Source organism: Trichosurus vulpecula, chromosome 3 (assembly GCF_011100635.1).
Source record: "Trichosurus vulpecula isolate mTriVul1 chromosome 3, mTriVul1.pri, whole genome shotgun sequence".
NCBI lineage: Eukaryota > Metazoa > Chordata > Mammalia > Diprotodontia > Phalangeridae > Trichosurus > Trichosurus vulpecula.
Genome location: NC_050575.1, coordinates 161169981 through 161194586, shown reverse-complemented (window position 1 = coordinate 161194586; position 24606 = coordinate 161169981). Strand labels below are relative to the sequence as shown.

The 24606-nt window shown below is 45.8% G+C and overlaps 1 protein-coding gene across 1 annotated transcript in view; it reads left to right on the top strand.

Moving 5' to 3' along the window:
• Positions 1–24606, top strand: part of ENG (endoglin) — a 37738-nt gene that overhangs the window by 9983 nt on the left and 3149 nt on the right. The window contains exons 2-13 of the mRNA XM_036752732.1: positions 2624–2778; positions 12097–12237; positions 16801–16966; positions 18179–18341; positions 18684–18822; positions 19362–19539; positions 19870–20012; positions 20684–20824; positions 21190–21228; positions 21692–21808; positions 21993–22241; positions 23226–23280. Of these exons, the coding sequence (XP_036608627.1) occupies positions 2624–2778; positions 12097–12237; positions 16801–16966; positions 18179–18341; positions 18684–18822; positions 19362–19539; positions 19870–20012; positions 20684–20824; positions 21190–21228; positions 21692–21808; positions 21993–22241; positions 23226–23280 (1686 nt within the window). The remainder of the gene's footprint in view (positions 1–2623; positions 2779–12096; positions 12238–16800; positions 16967–18178; positions 18342–18683; positions 18823–19361; positions 19540–19869; positions 20013–20683; positions 20825–21189; positions 21229–21691; positions 21809–21992; positions 22242–23225; positions 23281–24606) is intronic.

The window sequence follows — 24606 nt, the reverse complement described above, 5'->3', positions numbered from 1 at the left end:
ATGCAAGCTCCCACCTTTCCCCTTCTGAACCAGGCACTGGACCCTCAGGGGAGTCATGACTGAACTGCTACCTTTGCACCTACAGCAGCTGACTGTTCAGATGCTTTTGCGGAACCCCATCCAGCACACCCACCCCCTCACCCCTCATATCACCCCTCATCTTTGTGGCAGAAGGCCTGGGACAGAATCACGTAAGATGAGCAAACGCGTCTTTGTTGTTGTTGTCGTTCAGTTGTTAAAAACCCATTTGGGGTTTTCTCAGCAAAGATTTTTTTACTGATGAGACACATGATCAAGAAAGTTTAGAGATCCTTTGTGAAAAAGCTCTAGACCCCAAATGAGAAACTGGGCCACTTCTCCCATCTTTGGCCTTTCTGGGCTTTGATGGCATTGTTCACCAGATATTGAATAAGGGCCTATTAGACAAAAAGAGAGGCCAGGGTGCTATACGGGATAAGGAGTTGGCTTAGGGGTCTGGACTGTCTAGGTTCCAAGTCTCACTGCTCACATAGAATTGACTGTATGACCTCGGACAAGTCATTTAAACTGTCTGTGGCCGAGACAACTGCCCAAAGCCTTGTTGCAGAGCCAATGGCGATCTGCACTGGTGAAGGGGCTTTTCTTATTGGGAGTTCCCTAGTGAGTTACCAGTGAAATCCCAAGTCCAGTCCGTATGTAAGGGTCTGGATTGTGGGTGGTTCTGTGAGCTGCCATTAGAAGTCCTGTTCCATTCTATTCCCAGCTCTGCTACTGACCCAGCTGATGGTGATTCCCCTTAACCTACAGGGCATTTTTATTCCTTCTCAGGTGCCCTCAGGGCCCCAGAGAGAAACTTCCATTGCCTCTTACGGGTTGCAGCACTCAATTCTGAGAAACTAAGTCATGATTCTCTCAAGCCTGGGTGCTCTGGGTCCCAGGTCAACCATCAGACTGCCACAGCCTGGGCCAGTCACATGTGTGAGTGACTCACATCCTCAGGCATATAGCCACTGAGTTGCAATTTCCTGGCCCCAGTATCTTCCCTTAATCATAATATTCACTTTTAGTAATTTAGGAGAAACAAATACTCCCCTTGCCCATCGCCTTACTTACCATCTTCTCAATGTGAGGCATGAAGAAATGGCAAAGAAACTTAGAACTCTGGGACCTAACCCCTGATGTGGAGTGGGGGAGAAGGGCAGAGGGGAGGGAAGAGAACAGGCATTTATTTTTTAAATAGTATTTTATTTTTTCCAATTACACATAAAGACAATTTTTAATGTTCATTTAGAAAAAGTTTTTGAGTTCCAAATTTTCTGCCTCCTTTCCCTCCCCCCTCCCTAAGACAGTAAACAATTTGATATAGGTTATATATATGCAATCATGTAAAACATATTTCCATATTAGTCATGTTATGAAAGAAAAAACAAACTAAAAGGAAAAAAACCATGAAAAAAATAAAGTGAAAATAGTGCCTCACAACTGCCCTGTATATATGCTATTGTGTATATATGCTATTACAGGTATATAATATATTATATATGTGTATATATTTATGTCTATTATATATATGTGTATATATATTATATGTGTATATGCTATTATGATCCCTCTTTTATGTTAAAGAAACTGAGACAAAAATTAAGTGACTTGTCCAGTATCACACAACTAGCAATCCTGTGAGGCTTGATTTGGACTCAAGTCTTCCTGACTCCAGGCCCAGTATGAAATCCAGCACCCCACCAAGCAGGTCCAAATTGCGCGTTAAAGTCATGTAATAAGGACATTCCTAATCCCTTGCATTTACCATTAAAATGCTGTAATGAGTGACTTGAAGCTTAGAAAATATTATCATAACTTCTGATATGCTGACCCTTCCAACACTCCTAGGTGGGCACAGGGGAGATTCTGATTTCATTTCACAGAGGTGAAAAATAGGCCTCATGATGATGAAGCAATTTGCCCAAAGTTGTGAGACAAAAAGTGGGACTGTTGGCGACTTCTCCCAGATGTCGATATTGGGGTGGGGGTCTGGATAGCAATGGCCCCTACCTGATCCCTAGGAGCCGGGAGGAAACGCAGGCTGAGGGGAAGGTCAGAGGAGTAGTGTTGAGGCTGGAGGAAGGGGGAAAGAGACAGATTCGAGGTCTAGAGCTAGCAGGGAGCCTAGAAGTCACTTAGTTCAATTGTCTTCATTTTATAGATAAGGTAACTAAGACTTGAAGAGATTAATTGACTTGCCTAACAAGGCTGGCCGCACTGGTAGGAAAAGATCAGAAGCAGAATTCAAACCCAGGTCCTCTGATTCAAGAGTCAGCACTCATTCTGCTATATCACACTACCTCCAAACCTGGGCTGTCCAGTCCACTAGTGAACGGACTATCCTCTGGGCCTATCATCCCTCTCCCCCAGCCCCTCCTCAACTGTTTTGGCTGTAGATAAAAAAAAAAAATCCTTTGTTAGGCTTCTGAGTCAGAACTGGGACTAGAACCTAAACTTCCTGACTCCTGCCCCAGGACCTTTTCCATGGTGAAAACAGGGACCATAGTCCCCAGTCATCCCAGCCTCCTTCCTCATCCATGTCTCCCTCCTTGCCCAGGTTAGGACACTGGCCTTAAAGGTGACTATGTGTATTCCCTAACAGATCCTCTGGAGAAAGCTGCCTGTGACCTGGAGCTCCCGGACTCTGAAACAGGAAGGGTGACATACACCACAAATCAGGTCTCTCGGGGTTGCCTGGGTGAAATATCCCTTAACTCTGCCCAGGAAGTCCATGTCCTCAACCTGAGATTCCCAAAGGTGAGTGATCCCTTGACCAGCTGGCTGCAGGGCCGGCTGTTAGAGCATGCTCAAGGGAAGTCTCCCCCAATCTGACACCCTCTCTCAACAGTAAACAGAACCTTGACCAGATTACTGCTGGGCCTTGATGCCCTGGGTGAAGGCAGTGCCATGGACATCTTACAGGGAACAGAGTAGTTCTTTCTGACCAAGATACCCGCCAGAAAATCATTTGCAAATGATACAAATTTTCCAAGCACTATCATTAACCAAACGGGTTTCTTTGTTGGGTGACTGGGTCTAGTAAAGCCAAATGACAGTTAATCAACCAACAAGCATTTATTAAATGCCTACCATGTGCCAGCTTTGTGGAATACAAAGGGAAATAGTTCCTGTCTTTGATAGATAGATGAAAGACAGACAGACAGACAGACAGACGGATGGATGGATGGATGGATGGATGGAGAGTTTGAACAAACATCTATAAGCACTTACTTTACACCAGGCACTGTGCTGAGGGCTAGGGGATACAAATACAAGCAAACAGGATAGTCCCCACCCTCAAGAAGCTTACATTTTAATGGGGGAAGACACAGAAACGTCGATGGGCAGTTGTTGCTCAGCATTCATTCCTCTTTGCCTTGGAGCTGTAATGGGCATGTGATGACAAAAATGAAACAGTCCCTGTCCTCAGGGAGCTTACATTCTGTTCATCCATTTCACATCTGCTAAGGCTTTTTGCAGCTCTGAGTCCTGACATCCTCTCTGGGACTCAGGGCAGGGGCTCAGCTGATTGACCCCAGGTTCCACAGTCTGTGAGAATCCTTAGCCTTGTGATTTTTCCAGACCTGAGGCCTCCTCTATAGGTCATACTCCAAAGGAGAGAGCATTTCTCTCATGGAGTCTGGAGATTCCCTTAAGTTATGAGTTTTCCATGTGTGGACTAGTTGGACAAAGTCACTACAAGTCCTTGGTTAGGGGGTCTGAGGGGAGGTGACTTCCCCTCTGGGGTAGGCAGCATAGCAGCTTCAAGGAGATGATCCAGCAGGAAATGCACTGTTGGCTGGCCTGGATCTCCTATCTCTAATGGTTCTGGGAAGCTTCTTGCGGGAGCAGAGACAGGAACAAGCAAAGGGGCAGGGCTCCATTAAAGGGGCCCACCGAGTCACATCATAACCCACAGGAGACAGGAAACCACTGTCGGGTGTCTCATAGGTTCCAGTCGGGCCCCCTGTTCTGAACTGTGATAAGACAGCCTCAGCATAAACACTCCTCACAAACCCAAGCCAGTGGGACTGATTCAGCTCTTACGTAGATTCCAGTAGTTCTTATCCCTTGAGCAACATTGGCTGGAAATGCTGAGATTTGAGGATTTTCTGATTAATAAGACAGTGACTCATTCTTGATGACAATGGCCAATCCTGTCAAAAAACAGACCAAGGAAGGCTCCTTCCAGTCCTTGGGCAAGGGAGTGGGGGGTTCCTGCCATCTCCCCTGGGGCCAGCTGGGGATATGAATAAGGAAGTGCTAACCCTGTGATTTCCCTGGTATAGGGAACTCCCAGGTGAAGACACTCCTTCTACCAATACAGATTGGCACATTCTCTAATTCTGAGTTACATAGAGAGCCAAGGGGTTGAGTAATTTGCCCAAAGTCATACAGCCATTAATTTTTTTTAATTTATCATTTGTGTATTTTTAACATTCATTTAAAAAAAATTGAGTCCCAAATTCTCTCCAGCCCCTCCCCTACCCACTGAGAAGGCCAGCAATGTGATATCAATTATATATGTGAAGTCATGCAAAATATATTTCCATATTAGTCATGTTGCAAAAAGGAAAATAAAGGGAAAAATTATGCTTCAATCAGACTTCATCAGTTCTCTCTGGAGGTGGATAGCACTTTTCCTCACAAGTCCTTCAGAATTGCTTTGGATCATTGTCTTGATCACAGCAGCCAAGTCTTTCACAGTTGGTTATCATTACAATGTTACTCTTACCGTGTGTAATACTTTCCTGGTTCTGCTCCCTTCACTTTGCATCAGTTCATGTAAGTCTTCCCAGGTTTTTCCGAGCCCATCCCTTTCATCATGTCTTACCACACAATAGCATTCCAGCACAATCAAATGCCATACCTGGTTCAACCATTCCTTAGTTCAGGGCTGTCCAAAGTGCAGCCTGCAGTTCGACTTTATGGGGGCCCGCCTGTGTTTACTACAGGCGTGGAAATTGACATAAATGCTCTAACTAAAGCATTTGTGTAGATTTCTGTGCTTGTGGTGGACACAGGCGGGGCACATGGGGGAGCAAGGACCGTATTTTGAACAGCCCTGCCTCAGTTGATGGGCATCCCCTCAGCTTCCACTCCTTGCCGTCACAGAAACAGCTGCTATAAATACTTTTGCACATATAGGGCCTTTTCCTTTTTGTTTTTGATCTCTTTGGGACACAGACCTAGTAGTGGTACTGCTGGGTCAAAGGGTACATACGATTTTCTAGCCTTTTGGGCATGGTTCCTAACGGCTCTCCAGAGTGGTGGGTTCACAATTCTACCAACAATAGAGCCATTAATTATTAGAGGCAGGACCTGAACCCAGGTCTTCCAGGCTTAGAGGTCAGTTCTCTTAAATATGATACCATGCTGCCAGCTGATACAAGAACAGTAATAGTGATAAAAATAATAGCTAAAAATAAGTTAGCATTTAGACAGCACATTACGGTTCGAGAAGTACTTTTACAAATATTATCACAGTTAATCTTTACTACCAGTGGTGTTAAACTGAAATAGAAACAGGAGTCACTAATTTATGCATAGGGATGCCTGTGGGCTGCATATTGATGTAGCTTAAAAATGTGATGTTATCCGTGTTTTCTTATATTTTTATTTATTTTGATAAATATTTCCCAATTTCATTTTATTCTTAAAGAGGCTGTGCTGGACACCTCTGCTCACAACAGTTCTATGAGGTGCTATTATGTTCCCCATTTCACAGATAAGGAAACTGAGGCAAGCAGAGGTAAAGTGACTTGCCCAGGATCACATAGCTAGTAAGTGTTTGAGGTTGGATTTGAACTCAGGTCTTTCTGATGACAAGTACAGTGCTCTATCCGCTTCGACATCCACTTACAGTGTGGGAGGTATCCAGGGCCATCTCCAGCTGTCCTGATCTATGTCTGGGTTCCAGAAGAGAGAGTGAGACGCGTGACTTTGCACAGCCCTACCTAAGCCCAAATTCACTCGAAAGTCACCTTCCTGATGTCACGGTCCTCTTTGAGAGCGAAGGACACACAACAACGATCCTATACATTACCTCATCCTCACAAGGACCCTTGTGTGCAGGAATGGGATTATTAGAGGGGCTGCACATTATTCTATTGGGCATCTAGGTGACACAGTGAATACAGGGCTGGGCCTGGAGTCAGGAGGACCTGAGTTCAAATCCAGCCTCAGACACTTACTAGCTGTGTGACCCTGGGCAAGTCACTTAAACCTGTTTGCCTCAGTTTCCTTATCTGTAAAATGAGCTGGAGAAGGAAGTGGCACAACACTCCAGTATCTTTGCCAAGAAAACCCCAAATGGGGTCTTGGAGAGTCAGACATGACTGAATGACTGAACAACAAAATATTCTACTAGAGCGGGCTGCAGGAGGCAGTATGGACAGCGCATAGAGCGCTGGACTTGGAGTCGGGGAGACCTGCCTTGAAATTTGGCCTCAGACACTTACTAGCTGATAAGTCTCTTAACCTCTCTTGGTCTCAGTATCCTCGCTGATAAAGTAAAGATAATAATAGCACTTACCTCCCAGAGCTCTTGGGAGGACAAAATGAGATAGTATTTGTAGAAGACTTTGCAAGCATCATTGAAATGCTAGCTTTTATTGTTATTAATGTGTAAGGGGAAAGCTCATAAGACTACATATTGAAAGCACTTTGGAAAACCTTAAAACATCCCCTACAGGTGAGCTTTTATGGTTGTTCCCATTTTTCTGTGAGAAGATTGAGGCCCAATGAGGTGTCGTGACTTGCCCGAGGGAGGTCAAGGTCGCACAGTGAGTCTGTGGCAGAGCTGGGGCTAGAATACAATGCATTTCGTCCCTGCTGTCTGCTGCTTCTCGGGATGGCCAGACGAGGCGGGGATCGGAGTGCCGGGGCTTGGTGAGCAGCAGCTTGTCGGTGTCTGGATTGGGGCTGACAGACAGCCCCGGCTCCTGACTGGGCTTGGGTGGGAGGGGGCCTGGAAGGGGAGAGGGAGGAGGACCAGCCGCATGGCTCCGCTCCTAGAAGAATTACTGGAAGCTGCTTTCTATAAGTGACTCCCAATGTGCAGGGGACAGAGAGACAAAATTCCCTTTCCCGCAGTTGCTGGGTCCATCAACAATGGTCTCTGGAAAACACAGGCAATAAAAATAGAAACGGAGGCCCCACATGGCCCGGGGGGGGGGGAGGGAGGGAACCCTGGGGTCAGGCAGAGGCCTGGAGTCTTGGTCTGGAACTCTAGTTTTCCCTTCTGGAAGTCACATGAGCCTCTCTGGGATCATGGTGGGGGCCTGGGGGAGTACTGGGGGTTGGGGGAGACTTTTTGCTGCCAAGCCTCTATTAGGGCTAGGCTCAAGAAAACCAGCACATGGAACCAACTTTACTGGCAGTCGTTATTCAGTTGTTTCAGTCATGTCCGACTCTTCGTGACCCCATTTGGGATTTTCTTGGCAAAGATACTGGAGTGGTTTGCCGTTTCCTTCCCCAGTTCATTTTACAGAAGTGGGAACTGGGTTAAGTTGACTTGCCCAGGATCACACAGCTAGGAAGTGTCTGAGGCCAGTCTTTCTGACTCCAGGCCTGGCACTCTATCCAGTGTGCCTCCTAGCTGCTCAGAAGAGACCATAGATGTCATCTGATTCTTAAGGAATTGCTTGAGACAGGGAGAGCTTGTGATTTGCCCAGGATCATGCAGCTAGTGATTGTCAAAGACGAGATTTGTACCCAGGTCATCCTGACTCTAAGTCTAGCTCTCTATTCCCTACGCTGAGCTGCCTCCAGGAAAGTGCTTCTGCATGCATGAATGTCAGTCCAGTACTGGCAACAGTGTATATCATTGACTCTGGAGATGCTCCATGCATTTCTATGAAGTGATTTATCTGCAGGCAGTCCTGTTCTACTGCTGTATTTTCAAGCCTTATTCTCTTTTTGTGTTGCTTCAACCTCACTGAGCCTCAGTGGCCCTCTCCGTAAAGTGGGGGATTGATCTTTTCCAGCAAGGATCCTATGAGCTGTAAGATCAGCATTTTGTTTTTAACTCTTAGGGATTTTCCCAAGTGGCTTTTTCCAAAAATCTCCCATAGATCTGTCCATGAGAGGAAGGGGTGTGATGTGACAGTCCTGGCCCCTGCACCGTCAGTAGAGTGTCTCTGCATTTCCCCAAATGTCGTCGGTGCCAAATTGTCAACTAGCCACAGCTGAGTTCATCTAGGTGGCCCTCAGACTTCCTGAGGGAATGAATGGGCTCTCCACTCTGTTCACCCGGGGCTCACACCAGTGCCTTGGGGGTCATGTGCTTCTCTTTCTTCTTGTGCCCAGCTGGTGGACAGGCCTGACACGGCGAGGTTCATGCTGGCCTTCTGCCTCAGGTATGGACGTTCCTACTATCTCTTCTCAGCATGCTGAAATCCTCTCCATCTTTCTCTCCATCCTGCTCTGTCTTCCCCTCCTGCAAGAAGCCTTTCCTCCCTGCTCTAGGTCATAATGAACATGGAATCATAGCATCTAAAGGTCAGAAAGGACCTCAGAGTTCAGCTAAACAAACCCTCCCTCATCTATATGCCTTGTCTCCACTCCTGAGCTTGCTACCACCCTGGTGAGGTTCTCATCACCTCTCACCTGCCTCCCTGACTCAAGTCTCTCCCTGTGCCAATCCATCCTCTCTTCAGCTGACAAAGTGATTTTCCTAAAGTACAGGTTTGAATAAATAACACACCAGCCTCCCTCTCCTCCACCCCACTCAATAAACTTCAATGGCTCCCTATTACCTCCAAGATCAAATATAAAATCCTAGTTTTATTTATCTAAAACCCTCCACAACCTGACCTCTTCCTACCTTTCCAATCTTCTTACATTTTACCCCACTCCATGTACTCTCTCATCTAGCTACAATGGCCTCCTTTCTGTTCCTCACACACACAACACCTCATTTCCCACCTCTGTGCATTTGTACTGGTTATCCCTGCCCTACCCCCATTCCTATAACACTCTGTCCCTTCATCTCTGCCTCTTAGCTTCCCTGGCTTCCTTCAAAACTCAGATCAAATCCTACCTCCATCTTCTGGTCCCCCTTACCTCCACCTCATTAACTTTCCTCTGTGATCATCTGCCTTGAGAACAGGGACTGCCTTTTGCCCTTTTTTTGTATTCTCAGTGCTTAGCACAGTACCTGGCACATAGTAGGCACTTAATAAGTGCTTATTGACTAGATGTGTATACTGTGTGTGTACATAGTTATCCACATACTTTCTCGTTCGTCAGACTGTGAGCTTCCAGAAGGCAGGCATTGTTTTTTTCCTTTCTTTGGATCCCCCATGCTTAGCACAGAATTTGGTAGCTAGGTGGCTCAGTGCCTAGAGTGCCAGGCCTGGAGTCAGCAAAACCCAAGTTCAAATCTGACCTCAAAGCTCACTCTGAGGTAAGGAAAGCATTGCCATGTGGTTGTCCAAATCAGACCTCACTAGCTGTCAGACACTGGGCGAGTCATTTAATTCTACCTTCATCCACCGGATGACCAACAAACATTTATACACCACTCAGTATGTGCCAGGCACTAAGAGATTTACAATTATCCTCTCATTTGATCCTTACATCAACCCTGGGAGGTAGGTATCCTCATTTTACAATTGAGGAAACAGAAGTTAAGTGACTTGCCCATCCATGGTCACACAGCTAGTAAGTATCAGAGGTCAGATTTGAACTCAGTTCTTCCTGACTCCAGGCCCAGTGCTCTATCTGCTGTATCCATTTACCTGTACCTTAAAGAGTTGCCTATAGGAATGGTTTCAGAAAAACCTGGGAAGACTTATATGAACTGATACAAAGTGAAGTGAGCAGAACCAGGAAGACAATTTACACAGTAATAACAATATTTTTATAATGACCAACTAGGAACGATTTAGTTGCTCTGGTCAATACAATGAGTCATGACAATTCCAAAGAACTCACAGTGAAAAATGCTACCCACCTCCAGAGAGAGAACCGATGAACTCCAAATGCAATTGGAACATCATTTTTTCAATTTCTTTATTTTTCTTGTTTTGTTTTGTTTTGCAACATGGCTAATGTGGGAATATGTTTTGCATGATTTCACATGTATAATTAACATAATATTGCTTGCCTTCTCAATGGGTGGGGGAGGGGCTGGAGAGAGGGAGAGAATTTAGAACTCAAAATTCAAAAAAAATGAATGCTAAAAATAATTTTTTTTGGTTAAGACTTGCCTAGAGCACTGACAGCGTTAGTGACTTGTCCTACATCACACAGCTAGTATGTAGCAGGGAGCGGAAGGGAATCTTCCCACCAAGAGCAGCTCTCTATCTACTATATCACAGCTGCCTCTCATCATAAACGGCATATGTGATTATCTCCATTTTATAAGTCAGTAAACTGAGGCTCAGAGCAGTTAAGTGACCAGGGACATATAGTTTAATAAATGCAGAAGTCAAGACTTGAACTCAGATCTTCCTGGTCCCAAATTTAGTTGTCTTTAACTAATCTCATATTTGGCAGCTAGGTGGCTCAGTGGATAGAGTGCTGGGCTTGGAGTCAGGAAGACTCATCTCCCTGAGTTCAAATCTGGCTTCAGACATTTGTTAGCTGTGCGACCCTGGGTAAGTCCCTTAACTCTGTTTGCCTCAGTTTCCTCATCTATAAAATGGTCTGGAGAAGAAAATGGCAAGCCACTCCAGTATCTTTGCCAAGAAAACCCCAAATGGGGTCACAAAGAATCAGACACAGCTGAAATAACTGAACAACAAAATCTCTTGTAATTGGCAAATGCATTTTCATGTTCCAGTCTCACCTTACCAGGCTACACTGGGTACTACAGCTTCTGGAATTACTTGAGTTCATGCTCAGATTTTTACCAGTGGAGTGACAAGCGACCTTTGAATTGATTCTCTGATGATTCCTAGGACAGAGTAGGGCTCAAGGGTACCTAGTTTGTGCAGGAAATCATTGCGTCTTCCTAACCCAAACACTACACGTTACTCTACACATTTATTGAAGTGAGATCTGGTTATAATGAATACTCACAGTAGCCCCAAATGGTCTGAGGAGGGTATAGAAGAAGGATAGAGAATCTTCTGTCTTTGTTTCCACTTGTGAAGGGGATTATGGGCTGGTTCTGCATATGTTTGTTTATTCATTCAACAGGCATATATTAAGCTCCTATTGTGTGCAAGGCTCTGTGCCTTGATGCAGTAGAAACAAAGCAAAAAAAAAAAAAAGCCCCTGACCTCAAAGAGTATATGTGTATCCATGTACACACAATGAATATGTGTATATGTGCATGTATATACACACATACATAATGTATGTATAACACATGTTATATACATACCTCAGAAATAGGCTTCAAATCAAGGCTATACAATATGTGCATGCACGTACACATTTGCATATGTATACACATGTATATTGGGTACATGGATGTACATGTGTGTGTATTGTGCACATACTGGTGCATATATATTGGTATATGTGTACATGTAGGTATATTACATGTATATATGTGCATCGTGATACATATATACACCTCTCTTTCAGGGCCGGTTAAAGGGGCTACCTTATTCTCCACCACTGGGTCATAGGATTTGGAAGGGAATTTACAAATCACCTATTCTAGTCCTCCTCAATTTATCTTTAAATGCATTTTATTGCCACCTTCTGTCACAGCCATTTCAATGCCTCCATTCAGACTGAACCTTCCTTTGTGAAAAAGAAAAAGAATTCAGCAAAAACATGCTCTGTGCCGCAAGCATCCTGTGCTCAGCATCCCCTGCCTGTCTACCTGGACCTCCCTGCCCCAACCCTGCCATTTGACACATGGTCACACAGGAAATGAGTGGCAAAGCCAGTTTTTCTGACTCTACATCCAATGTAGTCTCCACTACTCTGCCTCCTCTAGACCGTTAAGCTAACTGCAGTGCCAGGGGCACGGGGAGGGAAGGGGGGTCAGGAATCCATCCCCACAAATAAGAGGGAGAATCTCTTACTCTACCATCAGAACAGCTAACTTTGGTTGCCACGTGAGCTCTGACTGCTGTTTTTGTCTCTGTCTCTCTATCTCTTTTTCTGCAGGGTATCTCAGAATTGGAGCTGACTATTCGGGTCAACAAAGAGAATGTCCTACAGTCCAGGGATATCCGTGTTGTCCTCAATGTCCAGGGTTCCATTGTTCTCTCGCTGCAGTCCGAAGGAATTTCAGTCAACCTTTCCTTGGTAAGGGCTTTGGGCAAGAGTCATGGGAAGGTTGGCAAGAGGGACAGGTATGTCCCATCTGGACAGATGCAGGGAGGAAGCATTGGCTATTGTCTTGGCTAAGGTCTACCTATGTCCCTGGGTCTCCATCTTATTATTTACTGTTCCAACTCTTTTCATACTTTTTTTGCTCCCAAGAAAGCAAATACCATAATCTTGGTCTGACCTACCTTATAGAGCCAGATCAAATAAGATTATAGTTGATATGATCATTAATACCCTTTGTGACCTTGGACAAAGCACACTCCCTTCCTGAGAGTTGGTTTACTCACTTGTAAAATGAGGTTGACTTAGATTAGGGGTTCTTAACCTTTTTTTTGGTGTCGTGGACCCCTTTGGCAGTATGGTGAAACCTATGGACTCTCCAGAATAATATTTTTAGATGGTATCAAATAAAACACATAGGATTAAAAAGGAAACTAATTATAATAAAACATATTTATCAAAGTCTTTAAAAAACAAATTTGCATACCCCAGACTAAGAACCCCTGGACCAGATGTCCCAGTGAGATGATTCTACGAAATTCTAAGCAAGGCATGAGAGTTCTTGAAAAAGTTAAAAAGCACAGCACAAATGGGATAGATTATTGTCTCTCCAAATGGTGACTCCTAGGGTTCCTTTTCACACAAAGTGAGTTTAGTTAGAGATTCTCCAAACCCTTCACTCTCATTCCATCCTTGGTTAGATCCTCCAACACCATCTCCAGACTTAGCCCTTGGGGGTGGGTTGAGAAGAGGAGAGGAAGGGTGAGAGGAAAGAGGAGAGAAAGTCATATGACTATAGACTCAAAGAATTTTAGGATACCAGAGTTAGAAAGGGACCTTAAAAGTCATGTAGTCCAACATCCCACCCAGGGCAAGAATGCTTTCTGCAGCATCTCTGACTGGTCATCCAGAGTCTGCTTAAACACCACCTATGGGGGCTCATTCCACAAGGCAGCACATTCTATTGTTGGACAGCTCTAGTTAGGCTAATCAATCTATCAACAAGCATTATTTAAATCACTTACTATGTGCCTGACACTATACCAAATGCTGGGAATAGACAAGAAAAAAGAAAAGGAAAAGCAGTCCCTGCCCTCAAGAACCTTACAGTCTAATAAAAATTAGCATTTATGTAACATTGTAAGGTTTACAGAGCACTTGATAAACATTATCTCATTTGAGCCTCATAACAATCCTCTTATGAGGTAAGCATGACAAGTGTTATTATCCCCATTCTACAATTGAGAAAACTGAGGCTCAGAGAAGTTTAGTAATTTGTCCTTAGTCATATTAGCTAATATGCATCAGAGGCAGGATTGAAAAGCGACTCACTCCAAATCCAGTGCTCTTTCTACTAGACCACGGCTGCCCTTGGGGACCAATTAATCTAATAGGGGAGACTATGGGAAACACACTCAGAAGACACAAGATACACACCCAGGAGGCACATAAACAAGCGAGCTGAGGAACAGCTGGCTCAGACTCTGAAGCCAAGTGCTGAGAGAGGGAGTCTGGACAGAACTGGACAGAACCCCAATCTCTGTCCTCCAGACTCAGCGAAACTCCCTGTCTCCCACAGCTAGGATTGCTTCCCCGTGCCAACAGATATTAGCAGCTGTTGTTCTCAGAAGAAACAACATAAGAGAGGAGAGGAGGGGAAGAAGAGAGAGAGAGAGAGACAGAGAGAGAGACAGAGAGAGACAGAAAGAGAAAGGAGAGACAGAGAAAGTGGAGAAAGAAGAAAGACACAAAGAAACAGAAAGAAGAATAGCAGGGAAAGATGGTAGGGGCCAGAAAGGGAAAGGGAGGGGAGGGGAAGACAGAAAAACCATAGGAAAAAATGGGAACAAAGGCTGAGAGAGGGTCAAAGACAGATTGAAAGGTATGTATTCAGGAGTGGGAATGGGAATCAGACAGTAAATAGCAGATCAGAGTCTATTATCTCTCACCAGAAAGGTAAAGTCCTCGGACACCACGTAGTTTGACCCCATCACATTAGATGGGGAAACTAAAGCCCAGATCTGGGCATGGGCTTATTCGGGGTCACTCCATGGCAGAGCCAGGGCTAGACCCTGGGGCTCTTGACCGGATACTTTTTGCCAGAGCATCTTGGGACATGTGGAGCTACGCACTCCCTCCTCTTAGTCCTCCCTGGGCAATTTCCCTGCCTGTTGGCAGCCTGCCCCTATCCTGGTGAGTGATCTGAGCCCTGAGCCAGCAGGGACCTGAGCATGACGCAGAGGACATAAGAAGGGGCCTGAAGTCCAGGGCAGGAAAGTGATAGCTGCCTCTGGCTCCAGCTGGAGCTATGGGGCCTGGTGCCCAGGGGAGGGGGAGCAGCCAAACACCTTCCTCTCAGTGGCTAATAATACCCTGGACGGATAGACAATGGCAGGAGCAGTGACTGCTATCTGATGTAATATGGGGCACTCACACAGGGCCCTGAGCATCACCTCTGAGCGCCACTTCTTCAGCTTTTTTTTTTATTTTTAGTATTCAACATTCACTTCCATAAGTTTTAAATTTTCTCCCCCTCTCCCTAAGATGGCATGCAATCTGATATAGGTTCTACACACACATTCTTATTAAACATATTTTCACATTAGTCATGTTGCATAGAAGAATTGGAATGAATGGTCTGTTCTCATTTTTAAAGAATAGCTCATCAGTCTGGTGTTTGATCCCCTTCATTTCCTCTTGCTCAGCCCTCAGTGGGAGGTCCTGAAGGCCTTGAAGACTCTGATCTAGTTGCCCCTCAGCTGTCCCTTCTCAGGTGAAATTCTTCCTTTTCTAAATCTCATTCATCCTGGTTAAGAAGGCAGGCCCCTCAAAATTTCTGAGAATGATGTTGGCCAACATTTTATATTAATCTCTTTTTGTTAACACATGGGCTTCAGCCAGTATGCTCGTGTAGTAGTATTCAGAGATGGTGAGTGGACACATAGACAATCGCTGGTTTCATTTATGACTTAAAAAAAAAAAAACTACTGAAGGATTTGTAAATGTTTCCATCCATCCTTTTTTTTTTTTTTTTGGTAAAGTAAAAAGATTATGTCAACTCTGTGCCCATTGGTATTTATATCACAGAGAATAAAATCTAATGCAAAAAACAAAGAAGGCCCCTCCAAGAGAGGCCACTGTTACCTCTGAACTTTTGCTATACTTCTGTCCATACCACTTAGAGTATTTGGGCCACTTCTGTCTGGTATTGTTCTGTTCTTAGTTCTCCAAGTAGGCAGGAAGCTCCCCACAGGCAAGGACTTTCCTTTCTCTGGCTCTCCCATGGCAGCTAGCACAAGGCTCTCCCAATGGCAGACAGTAGGTGCTCTGGAAATGAGTGTCAAAGGATTGAAATAGCCTCTCACCCTCAGCCCTCCTGCTAATCTCTCCCTCTGCCCTCTTGTCCTAGGCCCTAGCCCCTACGGAGTAGGGGCATAGGGATGGGGGAAGAAGCTGGAGAGATTCATCAGACACATTTCTTGGAGAGCAATAGGGCCCTTCAGAGAGGGCTCAAGGCTCAGGGCCACCCCTAAGGGCGACTACAATGTAAATTCCATGCCATAACATACATATGAGGACAGGTTAAAATGAACACTCAGAGCCTTTTAAAAGGGAGAAGAAAGTCCCCAGTGAGCAGTTTGGGAAGTGGGGTGGAAAAGAATCTTCACTTCTGTGATGGGATGTTTTGGACTGGTTGTACATATATTAAAGTCTTGACTTTTTAACTCCAATTGAAGAACCCTTGTCCAGGGATGTGCTGGTCAATGTTTAATGACTGGCTTTCCCTATGAAGATACGCTTTTAAGTTTAATCTGCAATATTAACATTTTTTCCATCACTTTCTTAAGTCTGCACAATGAACAAAACTATAAATCAAGCCCTGATTTGTAACTTTTTCTGATTTCTAAAATTTAACATTTGGCTCTCTGGTTCAAGCTGGCTCCAGAACACCCCTGCATGTCCTTCTCCGCATCTGCTGCCTCTCTGATTTACAGACCAGTTGTCTGGTCCCCTCGACAGAGCTGGAACTGACGTTTCCCTGCTCCAGAAAGCAGAATAGAAAAACACCTGCAACTTTCTAATGTAGGTGAATGTCTTCCAAGGGACCAGGGCCTACGTCCCTCCCCATAGAGCCAAAAAATGCCCTAGCTCCATGGGAAGTATTCCAATCCAGCTCCTGCTACATTAAGACACATTCAGCTGAGGGTGAGCCACAGACCCTGACACATAGAAAGATTAATCCCAAGTGGAAGAGCTCACATGAAGACCACAGTGTGGCAGCCCCTGGAGAAGAAACCTATCTGGTAGTTTCCAATTTTTATTAATCATTCTTGCTAACTAGCTGCTAAGTTCAGTTGTTTCAACCTTGCTTGAAAGAGCATAAGTACTATCAGTACCCTCTAAATTTTTATGCCCTGAGTCAAACTCTACTCACCCTACCCTAGGTCTGGCTCTGCTTTTCTCAGTATTGACAACCTTTCCACAGGATATCTCCTGCTCAGAAGAGCAACTTTCTGAGAATTTCCTTCATTCCCTTAGGATCCTGATAATACCTTCTTCAAAGAAACACCTATCAACTACAGTCCCTTACCAAAATTCTCCACAATGGAAGACCTTCTTAACTGGGCCCAGAGAAGACACGGGGATATTACCTCATACGCAGAGATTGAAGAACCCCAGAGCATCATCCTTCACGTGGGTCAAGGTCAGCTTCCTCAAGGACAAGGCCTCCTTGAGGCACAATATTCTTTTCCCCCAACTCCTACCCCATTTCCTTATAGCAGTGCTAATACCCACTGCTAAAGCTGGAAAAGACCTTAGAAACTGTCTTTTTCATCACTATCCCTTCCTCATCCCCCAATTTTTTTCAAGGACTAAGGAAACCAGGACCTGGAAAGGTGAAGCAACTTGCTAAATGTTAATACACAGTATGGTGGCAGAGGGAGATGCTCTATTTTTCTTTTGCTTGACATGAATACCATTTTAGAGTAACTTCCATTTCTTTCAAATATGTTAAACAGTCACATCTAACCTTCATGTTATACCTTCCTTTACCACACTTCTCATGCAGTGTGGCTCAGAAGATAGAATCTACCCTATCTCAGAACCTCGAAGACAACATCAGGCTGGTAGATTAGAAAGTCTCTGTAGCCATTCGTTCCCTTGGAAACCCAACAAATTGATCCCAAGGCCAGTGATTGCCCCGCTGTGAACCAGTGTGACCAAGTGTGTTTTGTACAAGTACTTGTAGGAAATTGTTCATAGTCAGAAACCTACTTGACCCACAGACACACTTCTGTATGTGCCAACTGTTGCTGCTCCTGGCCCAGGCTTGTGACTTAGTATATAGAATAAACTTTTTCTTACTGACATTGCCCTGTAAGCAGAAAGAACAGAGGAAGAGGCAGAACCACGGCTTGAATTCAACTCTTTTGATTCCCAGTCTAGTGTCCATGTCAGCAGAGGTTCATAATGTCAGCACTCTTCAGGCTCCCACTAGCCCAGGACCCCCCACTCCAGCAGCCTCTCCGATGCAATGCATAGAAACTGCAAAGCCCTTGTAGATATTTTAGAATAAACCCTCATCTTGCAGGTGAAGACACTAAAATCCACAGAGGTAAAAACGTTTTGGTCATGGTTTTACAGCAAGTTGGTATCAGGGCTGTGACTAGAACCCGGGTCTTCAGACTCCTAGTCAAAGACCCTTGACATCATTGTCTAGAGGGCAAGACTTTCACTAACTGGCCCTCTCACCATTCTTGAGGTTTTCAGAGTTTCCTTAACACTGGTAGCTGAGCTGGGCCAGAAGACCTGTCTTCCTTTGGGAGGTCCTGAGCCTGCTGTGGGTATGACAAAGGTAACTAAGCATGGCTAGTTGGATGACCTCTCAACCCTATTCTCTCTATCAACTCCTCAGCCTCAGCATCTGCATTCCCATGTGTCCCAGAGCCTAACTTCAACATGGGCAGTTACCTAACATGGAAGGCCAATGTACCAGAGGTCAGAGGCTGTCGCTTTAGCAAGGTGCCGGGCAAGAAAGTGGCTCACATCCTGAAGGTCACACAGGGTTCCTCAAGCAGGTAATGTAGCTGACCCAGAGGCTCAAACCTTGTGCCTCAGTCTGGTCAGAGTTTCAAGTACCCCTCTTGTCTCCCTGGAGTTCTTCCTGTGTGTCCATGGTCAGCATTTGTTACACCTAGGTTCCATTCTTCTGCCAGTGACTATACTCCTCCTTTAACAGCTTGTCACAGCCCTTTCCCATCCCCAGGGATTGCTGTTTTTCCAACTTGCTCAGTATGATTTCTGTCACCAGTCTCCATAGAATGACCCATTGCTCAACTCCTAATAGCAGGACAAATTCTCCCAGGAGGTCTCTCCTCTTGTGCCTAATTATGTGGGTATTGGGGTGGGGGTTCTTGTAGCCCTCAGACAGTGGAGGTGAAGATGGACTTGAGCTGCCCTTTAGGAAATCTGGCTCCCACACTGGAGACTGTGCTGATCCTGCAGGGACCTCCCAATGTCAATTGGCTGATTGACTCCAACCACAATGTGCAGATCGGGGTGAGCCCAGCTTCCTACCTCCTTCCTCTGCTTTTCCTTCACCTAGGGGATGGGGGGGGGGGGTGGTGAGCTAACTCCTAGATATCCCATGTGGATAAGGTCAACTATTTTAGCCAACTCTCAGTTTTCCCCATATAGTTTATATAGTTTATCCACTTGGGAAGGTGACTGAATTAAAGACTGTTAGAAGCATAAGGGCTATGGAAAGATGGGTTTGCATGAGTTAGAATAAGGAGCTCTGGGAGAGAAGGGATGGAGGCTCCCCAGGTCTTTGGGGCTAAGGGTAAGAAGAAAGAAAATGGTTTTCACTGTACAGTGCTCCTTTCTCTTCTCTCCCATTCCTATCTTTGATCTTCTCTTCTGTATTTCCCTTTCTACCTTCCCTTGATCTCTTACTCTTCCATCTTCTTGTTCTTCATCTTGGCTTCTTCCTTTCCCTGCCTTCCTCCTTTATTCTCCCCTTTCTCTCTCAATTCCTGCTTTTCTTCTTCCCCATTACCCCTTCTCTGTCTTTCCCTGCTTCTCACTCCCTCCCTCAGACCACAGGTGAATACTCCTTCAAGATCTTTCCCAATAAGAGCATCCCTGGCTCCATCCTCTCTGACACGATGCAGGAACTGCTCTATGAGGCCCTGAAGAAATTCAATGCTAGCATCATCGCCTCCTACGTGGAGATTCCACCTGCCAGCCACATTGCCCTGAGGGCCCCTACTTGTGGTGAGACTCCCCATTCTAAGACTTCTTGATTCCTTCTGGGAACCTCCTGGGCCTTTTCCAAAGCTCAGCCATGATTCACAGCCTTGCAGTCTGGATGGGTCAGAAGGCTTTGGTTTTAGTCCTGATTCTGCTCTTAACTCACTGTATGACTTGGAACCAATCTCTTCGGGTCTCAGCTTCCATAGCTATAAAATTATGAAGGCTCTAAGGGCCCTTATGGCTCCAACATCACATGAATCCACCCTTTGTGGAGCAACCAGGTGGAAGTTGGGGTGGGAAGGAGTTGGAAATGTTGGGTTCCCAATCCTAATCTCCTGATTTTTCCAACAGCTCCCAAGGTCGAAACCTCTCCTTCCCCAGTGCTGACAACTCCATCTATGATGACTTGCTACCTGCCTCTGCTGAGCGCTCTGCTTTTGCCCCAGTGCTCCTCAGACAGCATGACACTGGTGTTAAGCAGGGAATTTACTATGGTATGGGCAGGCCTGGTGGGAGGGGGGAGGGGAGCACCTGCAAAGGCAGAGTTAGGGTCTGAGGCTGTTCTGGAGACGTGGAAGAAACAAGTCGAATCCAGGAATGCTTGGATCTGGCTCTGTAGCAAAATGACACAAATATATCCGACTCAAATGTCTATCTCCTCCATGAAATCTTCCTTGATTTACCCTGCCAGGAATGAGGTTCTTCCTCGGGCCTCATAGAACAATTTGTTTTACACCTCTGTAACACTCATCACTGAATATCACATATTATAATTATGTCTTTATCTTATCCCCCAACTATACTTTAAATCCCATGTCTTATCATGTATGTGTTGTCTTCCCCAGTAGAATGAAAGCTCGTAGAAAGTCTTCATTTTTTCATTTTTGGATCCTTGTGCTTAGCACATAGTAGGCACTTGATAAATGTCTGTGGTTTATCAAAACTTAAACTCTCCCCATTATAGCACTTTGCACAAAAATGTTTGATGAGGGAATGAATGAAGAATATTCACAAAACAGCACCCCAGGCCTCAATTTCCCCCTCTGTAAAATGAAAGAATTCAATCTGATCTCTGAGGTTGCTTCCAGCTTCAACATTCTCCAATTTCATGATTTAGCAAATTAGATGGGTCTCCCTGTCCTGACAGTGCCCTGCTCCTTCACAGGTCCTGAACTGTGAGATCAAACTTCTCTCCTTCCGGGACCCCACTTGCCAGTCACAAGAGAAAGATAACCAGCTGGTCCTGAGCAGCACCTTCCATGGGTGTGGTATGAATGTGAAGAAAGGTGTCATTGTAAACAATGAGGTGAGTGGAGGCTTGGGCCTCAGAGAACCAACCACCCACCCAAGAGCAACTCCCATGGATCTGCCATCCTTTTCAGACTGACAATTCCAGGCTGTTTCAGTTCTTGAGGGCATTTAACTGGTCTTCAAGTTCCCTCTTCAAGCCTCCAGGGTTCCCTTATGTTTTGGAATTCCTAGATTGGATGAGCGACTGCTCCTGGCTTGCCACTAGCTCACTCTATGACCACGGCTAGGCAGTTAACTTACCTTACCTTAGCAGCCCTCAGTTTTTCCTTCTATAAAATGAAGGGATTGAATTAGGCTCTCTTCAAGGTCCCGGTCACCTCTGACATTCTGTATTATAATTACTGATTTCTGTTCCCCCAGGTGGCTGTAATCTTGACCTCCAGCTCTGTTCCAATTCTGGTGAGCAGGAACTCTCTTCCCTTTCTCTCCTCCTTCCCTCACTAGATTGCTGTTTTAATCCATATTCTCTGCTCTAAAACTTGACATTCCTCAGTTCCTTCACTGACTGCCAAGGGTGGGGGGAGGGGAGTGGGACATGACTGACCTCTCCTGTCCACCAGTACATACTGAATCAGCAGGGTCTGGTACAACTGTGTTCTGGGCTAGGTGGGGGGTTCCTTGTTGTGTGACCCTGGTCATTTCATTTCTCAGGATGTTTTGATATCTGTAGAATAAGAAAATTCATTGACACAATGGTCCATCACATTCCCTGGCCTAGGGTGGGACAACCCTAACTAAGACATAAAACACCCTCCTAACCAATGTGCCCGTCACCTTGAATGACCCTGTCACACGTAGGATCTCTCTGATCTCCTTCCTGGAGTAACCGAGAACCATGTGCCTGCCTCCCTGTTCCTTACAGTTAGAGGCGCAGTGTCTTAACACCAGTGCCTTCTCTGTCCACATGGAAGCCTACAACAGCCATCAATTCCTTCGAACCTCCAGTACTATTGAGCTGGGCCAACGGGTCTATGTGCAGGTACGAGTCTTCCTGCCTCCACCACCACTGCCCAAGTCCTAAAGAGGGCTACTCACTCAAGAAACAGAATGAAGGGGGAGGTCCCAGGGTTCCACATCTCTGATCATTACCCCGCCCTACCCTAAGGCCAGTCTTGGACCGAGAGCTCCATCCTTCTTGCTCATCTGAGCCATTCCTTCCACAGGTGACAGTGACCCCAGCAGTTGAAGAGCTCAATGCATTCCTGGATAGCTGCTCCCTGGACCTGGGGCCAGAGGCTGACCCTGTGGAACTAATCCAGGACCAGGTGGCCAGAAGCCCCCGGGTGAACCTCATGACAACAAACTACAAGAGAATCCGATTCAACTTCCTTCTGCGGGGTCACATGGTGCCCACACCAATGGCTGCTACGCTTACCTGTAACGTAGGATTGGTCCTCCAGAAGAGGCATGAGGTAAGATGGAGGCTCTGGGGCCCTCTGGGAAGTTAAGGTCAGCAAACATATATTAGGAAGTGGAAAGGAAAGAGATCTTGCGGTAGCTGTTATCTGGCTAGCTGTGATCAGCACCTAGAGATACAACGAACACAGGGTGCAGTGTTTAGAGAGAGCTGGTGGCACATGTGATAGGGTGCTATATTTCAGGAAAACCTGAGTTCAAATCCTCCTTCGTATACTTCCTAGTTGTGTGACTCTGAGCAAGTTTGTTAACTGCTCTCAGCCTCAGTTTCTTCATCTGTAACATAGGGATGATAGTAACACCCCACAGGGTTGTTTCGAGCATCAAACTGTAGTTGTCGTTCAGTTGTTTCAATCACGTCTGACTCTTCACGGCCCCATTTGGGATTTTCTTGGCAGAGACACTAGAGTGGTAGCATTTCTTTCTCCAGCTCATTTTACAGATGAGGAACCGACCGTAAGTCAACTTACAGATGAGTGACTTGCCCAGGGTCACACAGCTAGGAGGTGTCTGAGGCCAGATCTGAACTCAGGAAGATGAGAAATGTTACATAAAATGCTAGCAATATTATTTGTTCAAGGAGCTTACTATCAAACATCAACACAGACAGCTGTATTTCACAATATCGCCTGATAAGTGCTTTAAGCTTCAAAGTTGTGGAGACCTACTGTGTGCTGGATGCCATACTACAGAAGTACGTAAGACGTGGTCCCTTCCCTCTAGTTGGAGAGATGGAATCCACACAAAAGTTACTAATGTAAACACAAGATTGGATGTGGAAATTGTGAGGTTTGTGGTATGTCCAGCAACTGCTCTGGAGACTGGGGGTTAGGGAGCGTTACTGTGAACCAGGGTAACCAGGAGAGGTGGTTTGAATCAAAACTTGAAGAATGGGGTAGAGTGGAGCTGTGTGGAGGGAAGTGAGGAGGCTAGCTGAAATACCGAGCTACAAAATGCTATCCTTTCTTCCCACATCCTAGACCAAGATTCTTGTTGAGACCTCTATGAAGTTAAACATCAGCAATCCCATAACAAGTAAGTAGAATTTTGGCCTCTTCTCCACCTCCCGCCTCTCCAGGAGATAAGAGATAGGTAGAGGGTTTCCGAGGCTGAGATCTGGGCTGCCTCAACCGGAAATCCAGACTGGCAGCATGTGGGGAAGGTGACATTGGCCCAGGACTGCATCTGGGAGCATGAAAGGGCAGAAGGGAGGAGGAACTCAAAGATAAGCCCTGAGAAGAGAAGCTGGAGCAGAGCCCAGGTGCCCCAGGCCCATCAGATTGAAGAAGACCAGAGAACTAATCATACCTTGTCAGGGCTGGAGGCAAGCTCAGATCATCTATCTCACACTGTGTTTGTGCTTGTTAGTGTTGCTAGGCAGGGAAAGTACCTCTTCCCTTGAGATGGCCACAGCCTCGCCTTTTGGCTTCACCTCTGAGCTGTTCTATATAGGAGACTCTCCTGGGAGGGAGGCAGAAGGGGATGGAGGGACTGGTCGGACTGGCAAGTAGCTCTTCTTGGCCTGGCTGGCTTCCTACAGAAGAGGGCTCCAGAGAGTGACTGCTACCCTGGGGAGTGTGGCTTGGTTTCCTTCCTTTCTGGAACGTGCCTGGGACACATCTCTCCCCTTCCTAGCAGCCCCCAGAATGGATGACTCTCCCCCCTTCCTTCCCCCATGGCTTCCGGCCTCTGTTTGCTTACCTCCCTAAAGACCCCTGTCCCCAGTGAGCAGGAAGAGTTGCTGACCCTAGGGTCAGCTGATCCTCCCCCTCTCCCTCCTCCCCTCCCCTTTAAGGCCAGAGCCAACATTCCCTAGAAAGGACCCAGGTGTCCAGGAAAGAGATGAGGGGCCTTTGCTATCTTAGGGCTTTGGCTCCTTCAGAAGAGCTAGGAGACTTGGTCACACCTTTTAAAGAGCTCCCCAAGCACTGTTGGTGAGAAAGGTTGGCTCCCAGTTTTAAGAGAAATAGAGGGAAAACAGAAGTGTCACAAAATAAGAAAATCACAATAGAGCTCTATGGTTAAATTCTGGGTGGATATTCTGCAGACTTAGTCAGGGACAACTTCTGCCCAAGCAACAGCTGATCACTACACTAGCTGGGCCTGGGGAAGACTTGACCACAAAACCTGACCTTGTGGAGTGTGGCAGGCTGCTGCTATCCTACCATCAACCCCTTATGGTTAGCCTGGGACATATCCCATACATACCCCAACTTCCCACTGCCCACGATGTCAAGACTGAGGAAATAGATTCTCCTTCTAGAAAAGGATGGGGGGCCCAGAGCTAGAATATAATGCCAAAAATAAATTTATCACTGACAGACATGAAAAACCCTCAGGGATCAGGTCTGGACAACGTCC